Source organism: Ipomoea nil, unplaced genomic scaffold, assembly GCF_001879475.1.
Source record: "Ipomoea nil cultivar Tokyo-kokei standard unplaced genomic scaffold, Asagao_1.1 scaffold3251, whole genome shotgun sequence".
NCBI lineage: Eukaryota > Viridiplantae > Streptophyta > Magnoliopsida > Solanales > Convolvulaceae > Ipomoea > Ipomoea nil.
The window spans coordinates 406,673-424,378 of NW_017619679.1; the positions used below are offsets into that span (position 1 = coordinate 406,673).

At 36.8% G+C, this 17,706-nt stretch overlaps 1 protein-coding gene across 1 annotated transcript; it reads left to right on the plus strand.

The window, feature by feature from the left end:
* Positions 1-1,230: 1,230 nt before the first annotated feature.
* Positions 1,231-1,897, plus strand: LOC109169122 (probable trehalose-phosphate phosphatase H; the record flags this gene model as incomplete). Its single annotated transcript, XM_019317996.1, has 3 exons — positions 1,231-1,299; positions 1,395-1,487; positions 1,626-1,897. Coding segments are annotated over 3 exons (231 nt in total), but the record flags the coding sequence as incomplete, so codon positions are not given.
* Positions 1,898-17,706: the final 15,809 nt, after the last annotated feature.

The window sequence follows — 17,706 nt, forward strand, 5'->3', positions numbered from 1 at the left end:
ATTTTGTATTTGGACTCAAATGATAAAGTTGCTTATCAGGGAGTCGTTATGTTGTGCAACCGTGTGCACTATGCATGGTGCACACAGATGCAAAAACGACGTCGTTTTGACGTCCGACTTAAAAAAAAATCAGTTTCGATTGCCGTTAATGGCGTTATGTTGTGCATAATTTGAACTATACATCCATAACCTCATAACTATACATTCAGAATTGCATAACTACACATCCATAACTTCATAACTACACATTCAGAATTGCATAACTACACATCCATTAACTTCGTAACTATACATTCAGAATTGCATAACTACACATCCATAATTTTATAACTATACATTCAGAATTGCATAACTACACATCCATAACTTCATAACTATACATTAAGAATTGCATAACTACACATCCATAACTTCATAACTATACATTAAGAATTGCATAACTACACATCCATAACTTCATAACTATACATACAAAATTGCATAACTACACATCCATAACTTCATAACTATACATTCAGAATTGCATGCATAAGTACACATCAATAACTTCATAACTATACATTCAGAATTACATAACTACACATCTATAACTTCATAACTATACATTCAGACTGTGAAATTATAACTTCATAACTATACATTCAGAATTGCATGCATAACTACACATCCATAACTTAATAACTATACATTCAGAATTTCATAACTACACATCCATAACTTCATAACTATACATTCAGAATGTGAAATTATAAAATTACGAACATATATTTACGTAATTAACTGCAATCGAAAATGATTTTTTAAAAAGTAAAACGACGCCGTTTTTGCAAAAAAAGGCAAAAAAAAAAAAAAAAAATTAAAAACAACACAATCAAATTTTGAAATTCTTAATATATACTGATGATATGAAAACTTTAAGGTTGATGGATCTATCTGACCTCGGAAGGTTCCTGCAAGGAATAGGACGCATTGGTGTCTTTTGGAGTTTTAGAGACAAGAATGCCAAAACCTTGTCCTCTTTCTCTCAACACCTAATCATGATTAATGAGTTCATAATTAGTAATTAGTCACTAATAAAATATAAAAAATGATGCTAATCTGGGAGCATTGGATACTTTGAAGGCATCTTCATCGGTTCTATCATCTTCACCATTTGAATTGTCTAAGGCTGGTTATAAGGTTAAGGCAAACACTGGTGTCTATGGACACGTTTCCCTGTTTCTATAGCATAATTTGCACTGTACTGACGTCTTCCCTGTTTATATTGGAGATGATAGAACCGATGAAGATGCCTTCAAAGTATCCAATGCTCCCAGATTAGCATCATTTTTTTTTTTTTTTTTATATTTCATTAGTGACTAATTACTAATTATGAACTCATTAATCATGATTAGGTGTTGAGAGAAAGAGGACAAGGTTTTGACATTCTTGTCTCTAAAACTCCAAAAGACACCCATGCGTCCTATTTCTTGCAGGAACCATCCGAGGTCAGATAGATCCATCAACCTTAAAGTTTTCATATCATCAGTATATATTAAGAATTTCAAAATTTGTTTTTGCTGTTTTTAATGTTTTTTTTTTTATTTTTTATTTTTGTTGTTGTTGTCTTTTTTGGTATTTTGCAGGTCATGGTATTTTTGCGTCAGTTAGTAGAGTGCAGAAAAATGGCATTAAGGTCTAAAGAGGCAATGTAGGTTGAGAAGAGAACTTGAGGAGATGAAGGCATCTACAAAGTGATAAATTTGATGAATTAAGGAATTATTGGCAATAGAAATTAGGGGTGTGCGTTTCAGGGTTTAGTTAAGTTTTTTTCGGGCTTTGTTTAACCAGCACTGTACAAGTGGGCAATTTGTAATTCAGCTATCCTGTCTAAATGCAAAATAGAATTCAGTACATATTCTACCACTGTACAATCAATTTGCATAATAACGGAAAATTTCACTTAAAAAATTGTAATAAATAAATAAAATTTGTCAACCTTGGTGAGATGTACGAAGCCCAACCAGCTGCCTTGTCTACTTGTTCCCATCTCAGACTAAAATTTAACCCTTTCTTATTTGATGTTTCAGAATAGGATAGTAGATAATATTTTTTTAAAAATAAATAAATTAATATATTACAAATTAATTGGAGTCCATGCTACTTGTCAACCTTGTTAGTCCAGAAACATCACGATTTTCTTTCCTTTTGAAGCTTTTATAATCTGCTCGAACATGTCTAGAGCTGATGGATGTTGCAACTGTATGTTACAAGTTACAACCAACCCCATCAATTAATTTGTTGTTTTTATTTCTCTTAGGGGAGGAAGCTCTCATTGACTCAACCCACGAGTTGATTTTGGCGCCGATGTTCAGATTGGATTTGGGGACGACATTTTGTTGAGTCATTTGGATTTCAATTAGGAGACTGTTTGTCTTTAAAAAAATTAAATTAAGAGAGTGTTCTAATGGGGATTAGATGATTTTTATAGGGGTGGGCAATAGCTTTCACGGACTAGACATAATCTCCTTGGCAGTATGGACTTTAATTGACTTAATTAGTAAACCTGAACAACATGCTTTGTCCGTTTACTTCACTTAATTACAAAACCTGAACAACGTGTGCTTTAATTAGAAACCGTGGTTCGTGAACAATTTGCTCTAATTACTAACCATGAACAACATATAATGCTCCCAGCTTGTCCCTCGTCCTTTTGACTCCATCCGCAGCATGGACTCCAGTTAATTTGTAATATTATATTATCTACGGTTAATAGAATAAAAGATATATATATATATATATATATATATATATATATATATATATATATATATTGCTGCTCACTTTAACCCAACTTGAGTAATTGTTGCTTCAACAAATTAGGGAATCATTTCCTAATTTTGCAACTAAACGTGGCTACGTACTCTATTATATTGTAGTATCTGTTCATCTATACTTTCTAAATCTATTGAAGCACAAAAAGTTAACACTACTTCAACTGAGGCTCGATCTCATGCCCTCCTATATGGGAGAGTCATTATATGCCATCTGAGCACAAAGTGTTGGGCTTGTACATATGTATGTAGAGCATGGGAATTGAAAGGTCATATGGATGTGTATATATTTGAATGAAGGCTTAATGAAAAGACATATATTCTTGTGCCCTACTCCTTGTGTTCTTTTTCTCAATTTACTCTTTATATATACACGCATACATATATACGAACCTTCAGACAATTACCGTGCAATCATCACACGAAAACTGAGCTAGTTGATAGGTCAAATTACAGCACTCCGTACATTAATTACTGGACATCTAAAATTGTTTGGGAACAATTATTATTTGACATATGGAAACAGGATTCCCTCGGATTCTTTTCACATGTATCGAAATAAATGTTTGTACATGTACTTAGAATGAGATTATTGCTGAAGGTTGTCTTTAAAAACTTTAATGTTCAATATTGGGAAATTGTTTCCTAATTTTGCAATTATCCAATGGGATAATCTACATTATTGGACATCTAATAAAAACATGTGGCTAGGGTCCTTCCGGCTCACATGTGATCAATGAAGTTTTTGTACCTTAATAATGAAATTATTGCTGAATTATATATATATATATATATATATATATATATATATATATATATATATATTAGGTCTAGGATCAGGTACGCATGCCACTTCCCGTGCGAAAATGCAGTATGTGCACTTAAAAACTCAAAATCATGCATTTGAAGGTAAAAATAATGTACACTTGAAGGCCAAAAAATTGCATTCGAAGGTAAATAGATGTGCAATTGATGCAATTTATTGTACCAAAAAGAGAGGTTATTCAATTTTAGTGTTATTAAACTAATTACCCATACAAATCATTTGTAAATCTACAAATTTCAAGAGAAATTTAGTTATATGTTATTGAAAAGAATGCATAATATATGACAAATACTGCCCAGAATTGTGCACTTGAAGACAAAGAAACATGGTTTGAAGACATAAAAATGTGCACTTGAAGGTAAAAAATCTGCACCGAAGAAAAAAAAAGGTTCACTTGAATGCTAAGTATTTTTTTTTTATTTTTTTTTTATTTTTTTTTACACAGTAATAATACACACAAACACTTGTAGGCATTAAATTGAGCACTTGAAAGCATAAAGGGGATAGTCCCCAATTCATTCTGTTTGCTTTTGTTTTTGGTCTAGCACAAAAAAAAAAAAAAAAAAAACACTAGACAGCAAGAGAGAAAAAAAAAACACTAAAAGAGAAAATTTGAAGGAAATTAATTATGCACTCTTAAAAATGGAAACATGCACTTGAAGGCTACACAACGTACACTTGAAGGCCAAAGATTTGCACTCAAAGGTACAAAGATGTGCACTCAAAGTATAAACTAAGTACTGAAATAAAAATGATGCACTTGAAGAAGAAAAATATACATTTGAAGAAGGAAAAGTGTGCACTCGAAGAAGGAAAAATGTGCACTCGGATACAAAAGACAAGCTGACGTATTTACTCAAATTTACAAATATGTCACCGCACATTTTTTAAATCAAATTCAATTTGTGCTATTGATTTGGATTGCATCTATGGCTGGAAACTGTCCGCATTTTTTACATGATGAAGCTTTTTTATTTGATCTGCAATATATATATATATATATATATATATATATATATATATATATATATATATATATATATATATATATATATTAAAATTAATGTTCCAACAAATGTGCATGTATTGAGTGGATGACATTGTAAGCAGGACCGATTTTTAGATTTTTGTGGCCCCATTATATTCTTATAAATAAATGAGACCTATCAAATTAATATGCTCCATGAGGGATTTAGGGTTCGAATCATTAAGACATTCTCCCATATTGTGTCATCCACCACAAAGATCACAAATCAAGATTAGAAGGAGAAGAAACATAACTCACAGGTTGATTTTTGAAAGTGAATTGAGTTAGCTTTTGAACCAAAGAAGCCACATTGTCCACATTGGCAGACAAGGCGCAAATTTGTTCCGCCTCATAGATTCCTCCTACAAGTTTTTGTGAAGATCTCTCTGAATACCATGTTGATCCATTCATAGCAATCTTCTCAAATAGTTCTTCAGCTTGTGTTGGTTCCAAAATTGTGAATGACCCACCCGAAGAAGCATCAACTAAAATCCTTGAGTTATGAAGCAAGCCCTCATAAAATGCCATCATTAAATTCCAACTTTGAATCCCATGGTGTGGACATTGCCTTCTTAGCTCCTTAAATCTCTCCCAAGACTCGGTTAGAGACTCCTAGAATAAATCTTTCACTAATGTCAATACTAAAATGCCACTTCCTCGGCAACGGCGGCAATTTGATTGCAATAAATTTCTCAAACAAATAAATACTCGAAATATCGGGTTATCGATCCACAGGGAAGCGGGGTGTGTCAAGCACTAGCTACTAATTTATTCTTGTGAAGCTAATCCTAACGAAAGACATGGGTGGTTGATTTAGAATAAAACTAATTTAAAAGCCAGGTAGCAGGTTTGTGAAAACAGTAGAGAGAGAGAATGAGATTCCTGGGATTCAAGTAATTAATCTCCTAGTGCCTACCCTTAAGAACAATATTGAATCTGAGGTTAAACAAGTGTGAGAATGCAAACAGAGAAAAGAGTTACTCCCGTAATCTCTATCTTAAGTGAATATTCACTCCCGTGATATAAACACTTCACAAATTAAGAACAAGCATTCATAATAAACTCTTAACTACTACCATCTCCTGATGTGCAATAACTAAGAATTAACTCCCTAACAAATATGCCATCTCCCAAGGTGCAACAGTTAAGTGCAATTGTGGGTGCTCTCGAATATGCCTAACTCCCATTATGACATAAAGGTAACTATGATACGAGTAATTAGGGCCTAAATTATACGCAACAACAATATAAAACACAATTGCAACACAAGCATAAAACCCAAATATCAATATATTAAAGAATTAAAGAACTAGGCACATAGGTTCATAAATACTTTTACCCAAGAATCTCTAAGAAAACTTAGCCACACATGGCTAAACTAGAATTCATTGCAATGAAATAAAGAGTTTACAAGTAATCAAAGAAAGTAATAGAATAAATCAAGTGATTCTCCCAAATCTCCCTAGCTTTTCTTCTTTCTTCCCAAGACAGCTTGTAGCTCTTGATTCTCCTATTTCTTGTCTCCAAAACGCAGCCTCTAAGTCCTTAGAGTTAAGGGAAGATGGGCTTTTTATAGATGGAGCTCAATAGGAAGAGATTATGAAGTTTTTTCGCGCAACTTTCTAAAATTTCCCCAAAATTTTCAATGCATCGAGTTTACAGCATAATCTTTTCACAACATTCTAGAATTTCTCGACACGTTGAGCTTTCTACTTCATCATAGGTTGTATTACTTCGAGTCTTCTTTCCAATGGGGCAAGAATCACCTAAATCGAACATTCTTAGCATGAGATATGATGAAAATACTAAGGTGTCGCCAAATTCAGCGGGAATTACAACTCCTTGGTCTTTTGCTCCACTTTTTCCTTGGTTTGTTCTTGTGATCAAATCCATTGAAATTAAAGTACCACTTGAAATATGTAAAACGTAGCAGTTATAACACAAGGAGTTGGTAACGCAGTTCGGGGAAACCCTAGTCTGCGAGGCACTTCTCAATTTGAGAATTTGCCTAAATCCACTAAAAGCTCAATATTTAAAGTACACAGTTTGGAACGTGAGATTACACAATAGAATGATCTTTTCTACCAAACTATTGTAACCTAAACACATGTACTACTTTCTAGGGGAATTTAGAATACTCACAAAGACTCTCAGACCTCACAGAATAAGCTAGGGAATTCACTAATCATAATGCTCAGATGAGAGGTCTTTATATAGCTAACTAATCCTTATACACCCAATAGAAGTATTATTCATACTTTGTTTATGTTTTTGATTTATATCCTTTATGCTTATCCTTTATGAACTTGGATTCCCTTTTGCTAACAATTTTGACTAAACTTCTTGAGTCAACACTGTAACACCCCTAAATTTTGAGATATTTAAAACTTATAAAATAAAGACGAAACTATCAATTAAATACCAAACAAAGCATAAAGCTATCCATAAGTGTCGGGATGCTATGCCACACCTAGGTTTGAGAACCTAGGTGCACAGGGTAACTAACCAAGTTTTGCATAATCTTAACTTAGTATTTGTGCACACTTGATCCTCACGTTCTATAATAATTTTGGTGCTTGGTTATTGGCTTGAGAATGGAACTTGTGTGGAATGCTAAGATGATTCTTGAAACAAGTTGTGTTGTGTCGAGTTGGATTGTGGTTTGTTAAGTTGTGCAAAGTGGGAGTATGATCAACTTCAGTGCTATATTGGTGATTTAGTTCTTGTTTTTGCTTGAGGACAAGCAAAGGTTTAAGTGTGTGGGAGTTGATAAGTGCCAAAATGTTAATATTTTCACCTTGCAGTTAAGCTTATTTTCCTTGTTATTTGTTACAATTTTACCCAAAGTGTCCTCATTTGATTCATTTGTGTGCTTATGAGTAATTCTTGATGATTTAGATGAATTGAATCATTTTTGGGGCATTTCGGATGCATGTAGAGTCAATGGGAGCCAATGAGAAGCTATGAAGATTAGGGCAACACCTTTTAGAGAGCCAAATTATGGTGTGTTTATTGGTCTTGGTCATTTGGACAAACAAAGGCAAAAGTGAAGCAAAAGAGCAAAAAGTTGAAATTCTAGCACAAATCATCCACTGTTCGGTTTTTAATTCATATCTCTATTTAGGAATGTCCAAATCAAGTGAATTTTATATCATTGGAAAGCTAACTTTAAGAGCTACAACTTTGATTCAAGGACCAAAGGTTAATTCAAACGTTTCGAAGGCAAAAAAGTACCTAGAAGACAATCGCAGTGCACATGCAGATCACTGCCTGGTGGCCACGGGTGAAGCCACGCCCGTGGCCACACCCGTGGCCAGCGCTCTGCAACTCATTTCAGCGCGTTTTAACCCCTTTTAAGGGGATTTTTCAACCCCAAAACTTATCTTTCATTTTATCTTTCATTTCCCTTTCACTTCTCTAGTTAGTGTTAGTTTAGAATAGGTTAGATTAGTGTAGATTTGTGGTTCCTTTCCATTTTCAAGCTCAAGAACATTGCAAATCTTGGATTTCAAAGCTTCAATAGAGAAGTTTTCTTATTATCACTTCTCTTTACTTTTCATCTATGCTTTCAATTACTTTTTCAATATTGTGTATCTATTGTTAGATTATGATTAGCTAAGTGTTTTAGGACTTGGATTTGATTTGATTTCGTGCTATTGATGCCTATTTGAGTTGTATTGCATAAAGGGCATTATTTGGGTGATCTAGGGTTGTTGTGTGAAATGGGTTTGTTGAGAAATTTGTGTATGATTGTTGTATCCCAATTATATGCTTCATTTGGAGTGTGTTTGTTGCTATGAGAGTAGGTTTGTACACTAGCCACACATTCACGCACTTAATGCCCAATACGAGAGTATTTCGGGTATTAAGGAGAATTTATGCTTTGTGTTCTTGCTTGGGCAACCTTGGATTGAATTGCCATGAGTGTAACACCCCGAAATTTTGAAACTTTTAAAGCTTATATAATAAAGGTGAATTCTCATTAAATCCCAAAATCAACATAAGAGTGCGGGGTGTTATGCCACATCTGAGCTGGAAAACTCAGATGCACAGGCCAAACGAAATAAAAAACCTCAAAGCAATGTCAATACATAATCATAGCACGCAGGGCGAACAGGAAACTAACTAATCTACGCTCCGGATCTCTAGCGCGCTCCGGTGTCTATTCATCTGTGCCTGAAAGCCAAATATATCTGTTCAGCGAATGATGCTGGTAACCCACTCCAACGCGTTGAAATACAATATAGGTATATATATATATATATATATATATATATATATATATATATATATATATATATATATATATATATATAGAGGCGGGTTCAGGTGCGACAGTGTCTTAAGGTGCGGTTATTTCTTACGGTGCGGCAACACCAATAGTTCACCAAATATGCACCATCAACGTTAGGAAATACACCACACAAAACAGAGTAAACAGAGCCCTGCATCACCAAACACACACCATTAGGTGTGAGTAAAAACAGCATACACTGTTCGGAAATACATCATTGGGGGTGGTGAGTTATATGGTGTGTTTTTTTGAGTCTGTGGTGTATTTTGTGATGTTTTATTACATTTCATTGGGGTGTGTTTTTATTACACTGTTGGTGCATATTGTTAACACTGTTGGTGTATTCTGGAATTTGACCGCACCGCCGCACCGTAAGACCCCGCCGCATATGAGCGCTCTTCTATATATATATATATATATATATATATATATATAGGGTTGAGTTCAAATGAGGACAACAATATATAGAGGACTGTGAGGACAAATAATGGGCACACAACAAATTAATACCAGGCACACAACTTAATACATAATGGCACACAAGAATAAATGTAAACATCAGGTTTCGAACCCAGGCTCTATAAATTAACAAATCTAGCACGCGACATACAAACTGTGGCACACGAGTACATTCGGCCATGCACACAACATACCGGCTAATGGCACACACTACATCTGTCCTCATAATCCTCTATAATATACTTGTCCTCATTTGAATACACACACACACATATATATATATATATATATATATATATATATATATATATATATATATATATATATATATATATATATATATATATATATATATATATATATATATATATATATATATATATATATATATACGAAAACCATTTTGAAGCAGGAAGAGATATACTTAGGGGACTCTAACTTTAAAATCAGGGATAGACTCGGCAAGTAGGGATAAGCATATTCAACCATGATAAACAGTTATATAGAGACAACATCATAAAGAACATGTATCTAAGGTCACAGTTTACTTTCAAATCATCCACATCATCATTCAATCATCATTCAACTCACACAAGAACACCTTGGTGGCGCCACGGGACCAATCACATGCCCCGATCATGCGGGTTAGTGCATATAGCACTAACATGGCCCCGCAGCACCTTACCTCATACCGCAGCATGAAGGGATTGATCGCAACCAACCCTACAGACAGCCGATAGCTCGACGGCGGACCACAACCCTATACACCGCTGACGCACTCAGTCGGTGGACTGCGATCCTCTTATGGGGACTACGACCCTACACACCGTTGATGAGCACAGTCGGTGGATCGTAGCAAATCAAGCCCTAAACACCGCTAAGGGACTCAGTCGGTGGGCGAAGATCCTCGGAGACTAAGACCCTACACACCGCTGGCTCTTCACTCGGTGGATTGTAGCCGACCATAGCCCTACACACCGCCTGATCACTCATTCGGTGGCCTATGGCTTCCTCAGGTTGGTGGCCCTACACACCGCTGGCGCATCCAGTCGGTGGACCATCCGCACACGAGGCCCGCGGGCTGTAGCCCAACAAGTGAATCACTGACCGCAGCCAGGAAAATGAACCATAGCTCATAAACAACCCATTTGACCGCAGCCAACTTCTGAACCGCAACTCAGGAACAACCAATTTGATCGCAACCAAATTGGGGAATCATGCATCACAGAACTCATTGTAGCACATAATAGCACATTGGGAAGGGGGAGACGTATAAATAAACTTACGTGTGATCATTCACATACTAAGAGTAGTCCTAAGGGGTTCATGCATTCTTCTCCTAGGCCAACGGGTTACCGATTCACTAGCATGCAATTCCTAAGACTCTTTTATCCTACGAATGGCACCCGAAACATCAAACTAGACTCAAGCACGACAAACGGGGTCCGTTGGGACACCACGGGGAATGGGGAACATCAAACGGGGAAGCCGAGGACCCGGGGTGGGTAACAGACCAGCGGGTAGCCGGTGGGTGGGGGTCACCCGCCGGCGATGGTTTTCCGGGCAGCGGGTGGCCGGCGGGCAGACGTCTGCCCGCTGCCTGGCGGTGATTCTCGGGCAGCGGGTAGGTGGCGGCCCCCCCTACCCCCCACTGACTCTTTCATCAAATATCGCGTCCCGGGATCCTTTGTGGAACCCGAAACCATGCGTAGACACTTTTAAACGCAAATAACGACACCACATAGGCAATTAATGGATCAAAAACAAGAATCATATTGAACACATCCTAACATGACTTCTAAACATAACAACACCCGAACATGCGAATTCCCACCCAAATATAAATCAAGAACGTCACAATACAAATTCCCAATCCAATCTAGGGCTCTAATTCCCATCCAAATTATCAAGATCATATTTTATCTCTAACATCAAGAAACATCAAGATTTATCAAGAATCATCATATAAATATCATGAACCTCTTTTTAATATTAAGATCATCAAGATCACACATAAAATCATCTCATCAATCAAATAAGATTATATCACGATTATCATAAGGGAATTCATCAAGACACAAACATATAGAGGGGGCCAAAGAAGGAGATTATAGCAAGGAAAATAGGTTTTGTTGAGACAAGGGCTACATCTTAGCCTTAATTAATTTCCTTGGCTATGAAAGGTCTTTCTTTAAGATTTCTTCTTTCTTGATTTCTCTTATGGGAATTCTTGGGAATTCTTGTGTGGTGGGAGTTTATTGTGGTGTGAGTTCTAGGTGCCTCCTATGTCCCTATTTATATATCTAAGAGTCCTAATTAGGATTTGAATGGCATGGGTTTGCTAATTCTATTTCCTATAGGACTAAGAGATTGGTTTTAGGGATAAGGGTCCATGGGCTTATGGTGGACCCTTCCTAATTAATTAATGAAATTTAATTCTTTCTTTTGGGTAAATGATTAAATAATTAATTGGTTTAGGGGTCGTAACACGGGGTGTTACAATGAGAGTGGAGTTTAAGGATATGTTGCAAGTCCAAATAGCTACGAGAGTGGGTATTTGGACACTTTTGTGCTTCTCACTTACCCTTTGCCTTGTTTTAATTCCCTAATCTTTAGTACAATATTTGGCATCTTAGCTTGAATCAACCAAGTCCCTGTCCTTTGTTTTACTTGTCTTATTTGTTATTAGCTTAATCCAACTCTTTATCGATCCAACTTCTTATCGATAGGTCTAGCTTCTAAAAGAATAGTTCTAGTTTGTGCTTAACTCTACATTGCATCAATTCCTAACATTACAAGAGTCATCTCCAGTGGAACGATATCTAAACTCTATACTGTGATTTGATACTTGATGGATGTGTGAAAAATGTCTTCATCAAATTTGGCGTCGTTGCCGGGGATGGCTTGGTTTTGAATTTTTTTTGTGGTAGTTAACATTAGTGAATGACTATTCTAGGAGACTAGACCATTTTTTCTATGTTTTTATTTTCTTTTTATTTGCCTTATGTGCTCAAGTGCTAATTGCTCAAATATGTTTGGGTATGAGTTTCAAGAATCCTTACCACCATTCCAAATTCCTCTCTATGGATATGAAATGAATTGGAATATGAGCCAAACATATGGAGGAACTGAACAACAAGAAACACATCTCAATCTTGCCTACATGAGTCAAGAAGCTTTTCAAGGAAGCACACCATCATTTACTATGCCACAACCTTTATGGTGCACCATTTGTGAAGGATCACATGATGTCGAAAATTGCTATACATTCGCTCCTAACTACCAACATTTGTGCCAATTTCAAGGGCTCTCTTACCAAAGCCTCAACAAGGATATCAATCCCTTGATCAAGAGCCCGAGATGATGTCCAAGTTGATGAGTTTGATAATGCAAACGTCTTCATGAGTGGATGAGTTACAAACTCAGTCGGAAAACATGATGGCTCAAGTACAAAGTTGGGCAACTCAAGAGCCGATTCAAGATTCATTATCCAATGAAGAGGTTCAACAAGAGTTTCCCTTATCTAATGAAGGGAATGAGGTTGATGGAGATGAGAATGTAAGGGAAAATCTTGAAAATGAAGTGCTTGAGGAGTGTCTTGAATCCAATCATTTGAATGAAGAAGATGACAAGATTGAGACTCAAATTGAGATTCAAGATGATGGTGGCAAGGAATTTTTGCAAAGCACCCCATTTGAAGAAGAAGTTAATGAGAGTGAAGTTGATAACATGCACGGTGAATTTGATGAATACTCTCCAATCAATGATACTCTCATTAGTAAAGACTTTAGAAGAGTGTCAGAACCGGGAGGAGTTGATGTTCTTGAAAGTGGAGGCCCGCATTGGCCTATATTTGAATCAAAGGATTCCCACTTCTTATTGGTGCATGAGAATTATCCAAGACTCTCCTTATTTGCAAATGAAAAAGAAAGTCAAGAAGAGAAAAGAAGTGGAGACCAAGGAAATGAATAAGCTCTTGAGTATTATCAAGACCCAATCTTTAAGAAGAAGACCTCATTTGATTTATGGATCAAAAATGGATTTGAGTAAGGGATATTCTTGGAGTTTGATTTGGATGAGCTTAGTGTCTTAAACTTTCAAGTGGTGAAGATGAGCTTAAGTGAATTTATTGATGGCCACCCCTTGAAGAAATACCTAGAAGAAAAGGTTGATAGAAAGATGGGAATTTTTCTCCTCCAATCCATTGATGGTTGAACACTTGAGAGGTTGAGTCGAGCTAGAGACGTTAAACTTAGCGCTTCATGGGAGGCACCCCATGTTATCTTTCACTTTATTGCATTTTATTTTATTTTTTCTTTATATTTTGAATTTTGATATATTATGCTTTCACTTGTGCTTTCATGTGTATATTCCCTAGACTCTAAGAGTGACACTAAGGAGTATGCTCAATTCCAAGAAGGCTTCATGATGATTCTTTGGCACAAGAAGATTCATTAGGGGAGTCTCATCTACCTTCTCTACTTTCAATTCCAATGTCTATAGTGCTTTACTTAGTGTAGATAGTAGAGAATGTGCTCCTTGTGTTTATTGTGCCACCTTTTCCCCCCTTGTGCTTTATTTTCTTTCACATCGAGGACGATGTAGCCTTTAAGTGTGGGAGAGGGGATAATTTGGTTGTTTTCTTAAAAAAAAAATTGAACTTTTTGAAACCTTGCTTGGATGACTCTTTGTAAATGTGTTGAATAAATTTCCTTGATATACTTGAATTTGTGATTACTCCTCTTTGTTGGTTTGTGGTTTGCTTGGTGGAACTTGTTACAATGCAACTTGTGATTGATGAGTCAAGGTGTAATGCATGATTGATCTATTCTCTTGCCAATGACCTTGTTAACCCAGTTGGATAGTTTGCTTTGAAATTTGTTCTCAACCTTCACTACTTTAGAGTGTTGCTTTTGTGTTTAGTTGTTAGTTGCTCCTTAGTTCTTTGACGTCATATCTCTTTCAATCTCAATTGTGAATAAGTGTGAAGTTTTCTCTTTTGTTTGATTTCCTTACCCCTTCTTTGTCAACCATTCACCCTTAACCCCATTACAAGCCTAATAATAAAAGTCCTACTTGATCTTAGCATGAAATCTTAGAGTTGAACTAGTGGGAGTATGAAGGGCAAGCCTATGGAATCTCATTCAAAGTCAATTTTTGCATAATTTCAACTTAGTATTTGTGCACACTTGATCCTCACGTTCTATAATAATTTTGGTGCATGGTTATTGGCTTGAGAATGGAACTTGTGTGGAATGCTAAGATGATTCTTGAAATAAGTTGTGTTGTGTTGAATTGGATTGTGGTTTGTTAAGTTGTGCAAAGTGGGAGTATGATCAACTTCAGTGCTATATTGGTGATTCAGTTATTGTTTTTGCTTGAGGACAAGCAAAGGTTTAAGTGTGGAGGAGTTGAATTGAATGATTTATGGGGCATTTCGGATGCATGTAGAGTCAATGGGAGCCAATGAGAAGCTATGAAGATGGGGGAAACACCTTTTAGAGAGCCAAATTATGGTGTGTTTACTGGTCTTGGTCATTTGGACAAACAAAGGCAAAAGTGGAGCAAAAGAGCAAGAAGTTGAAATTTCCGCACAAATCGTCTACTATTCGGTTTTTTGATCATATCTCTGCGTAGGAATGTCCAAATCAAATCAATTTTATATCATTGGAAAGCTAACTTGAAAAGCTACAACTTTGATTCTATCACCAAAGGCTAATACAAATGTTTCGAAGGCCAAAAAGTACCTAGAAGACAATCGCAATGCACAGGCAGATCACTGCCTGGTAGCCACGGGCATGGCCACGGGCGTGTCCACACCCGTGGCCACTGGGCAGTGTGATCTGCATTTCTGGCCACGGGTGAAGCCACGCCCGTGGAAACTCATTTTAGCGCGTTTTGACCCATTTTAAGGGGATTTTTCCACCCCAAAACTTATCTTTCATTTTATCTTTCATTTCCCTTTCACTTCTCTAGTTAGGGTTAGTTTAGAATAGGTTTGATTAGTGTAGATTTGTGGTTCCTTTCCATTTCCAAGCTCAAGAACATTGCAAATCTTGGATTCCAAATCTTCAATAGAGAAGTTTTCTTATTATCTCTTCTCTTTACTTTTCATCTATGCTTTCAATTACTCTTTCAAGTGTTTTAGGACTTGGATTTGGTTTGATTTCTTGCTATTGATGCATATTTGAGTTGTATTGCATAAAGGGCATAATTTGGGTGATCTAGGGTTGTTGTGTGAAATGGGTTTGTTGAGAAATTTGTGTATGATTGTTGGATCCCAATTATATGCTTCATTTGGAGTGTGTTTGTTGCTACGAGAGTAGAGCTTGTACACTAGCCACACATTCACACACTTAATGCTCAATACGAGAGTATTTCGAGTATTAAGGAGAATTTATGCTTTGTGTTCTTGCTTGAGCAAACTTGGATAGAATTGCCACGAGAGTGGAGTTTAAGGATGGATTGAATTGCCACGAGAGTGGAGTTTAAGGATATGTTGCAAGTCCAAATAGCTACGAGAGTGGTATTTGGATACTTTTGTGCTTCTCACTTACCCTTTGCCTTGTTTTAATTACCTAATCTTTAGTACAATATTTGGCAACATAGCTTGAATCAACCAAGTCCCGGTCCGTTGTTTTACTTGTCTTATTTGTTATTAGCTTAATGTAACTCCTTATCGATAGGTCTAGATTCTAAAAGAATAGTTCTAGCTTGTGCTTAACTCCACATTACATCAATTTCTAACATTACAAGAGTCATCTCCAGTGGAACGATATCTAAACTCTATACTGTGATTTGATACTTGATGGATGTGTGAAAAATGTCTTCATCAGTGGTGCCAATATCCAACAATTCATTACCACTAATTGTAACACCCCGAAATTTTAAAACTTTTCTATATTATAATATGAAAGCAATTCTATTAAATAAATCCCAAATGGAGTATTCTAAACATAAGGTCTAGGGTGTTACGCCACATCTGAGCTGGAAAACTCAGATGCACAGGCTATTCTAACTTACTATCCCTTAAACATTGTCGTTACATCATCAAGGCGCGCAGACCGAAAGGAAAGACTAACTATCTAAGCCGAGGTCCTCTAGCGCGCTCTGGTAGCTAATCATCTGTGCCTGAAAGCCAAATATATCTTTTCAGCGAATGATGCTGGTAACCCACTCCAACGCGTTGAAATACAATATAAGTATATATATATATATATATATATATATATATATATATATATATATATATATATATATATATATATATATATATATATATATAGATATACGAAAACCATTTTGACGCAGGAAGGTATATACTTAGGAGACTCTAGCTTTAAAAACCAGGAATGGACTCTACAAATAGAGAAAAGCATATTCAACAGTTATAATCAAGCATATAAAGATACTAGCATATATCTTAGGGTCACAGACTTCACTTCACATCGTTCATATCATCATTCAATTCATATCTTATCACATAAGCACACTTTGGTGGCGCCACAGGACCAATCGCATGCCCATACATGAGGGTTAGCGCATATAGCGCTAACACGGCCCGCAGCACCCTGCCTCGCATCGCAACACGAAGGGGTCGATCGCAACCGACCGATGAACCACAGCTCATCATAACGTTTGATCGAAACCAAACAGTGGACCACAGCCCAAAAGTGAACCTCTGACTGCAGACAGGAATATGAACCGCAGCTCATGTAAAACGTTTGATCGCAACCAAACGGTGGACCGCAGCCCAAAAGTGTATTTCTGACCGCAGCCAGCTTCTGAACCGCAGCTCAGGTATAACCAATTTGATCGCAACCAAATTGGGGTATCATGCACACATAACACATAGCAAGCACATGCAACCCATAATAACACATTGGGAAATGGGAGAAAACGTATAATGAAACCTATGCGTGGTCATCCACATACTAGGAATAATCCTAAGGAGTTCATACTTCTTTCACCTAGGCCAACGGGATGCCAATTCGACTAGCATGCGATACACAAGACTCTTTTATCCTATGAACGGTACTCGAAACATCAAACTAGATTTAAGCATGATAAACGGAGTTTGTTGGGACACCGCGAGGGTCGTGGAAACATCAAACGGGGGAAACCACGATCCCGAAGTGGGAAAACCAGCGGGTGGCCGGCGGGTGGAGGACCACCCGTCGGCGGTGAGAAACTGGGCAGCGGGTGCCTGGCGGGCAATCGCCTGCCCGCCGGCTGCCTGCTGCCGGCGACGCCCAAATGGGGCAGCGGGTAGGTGGCGGGTTCCCCT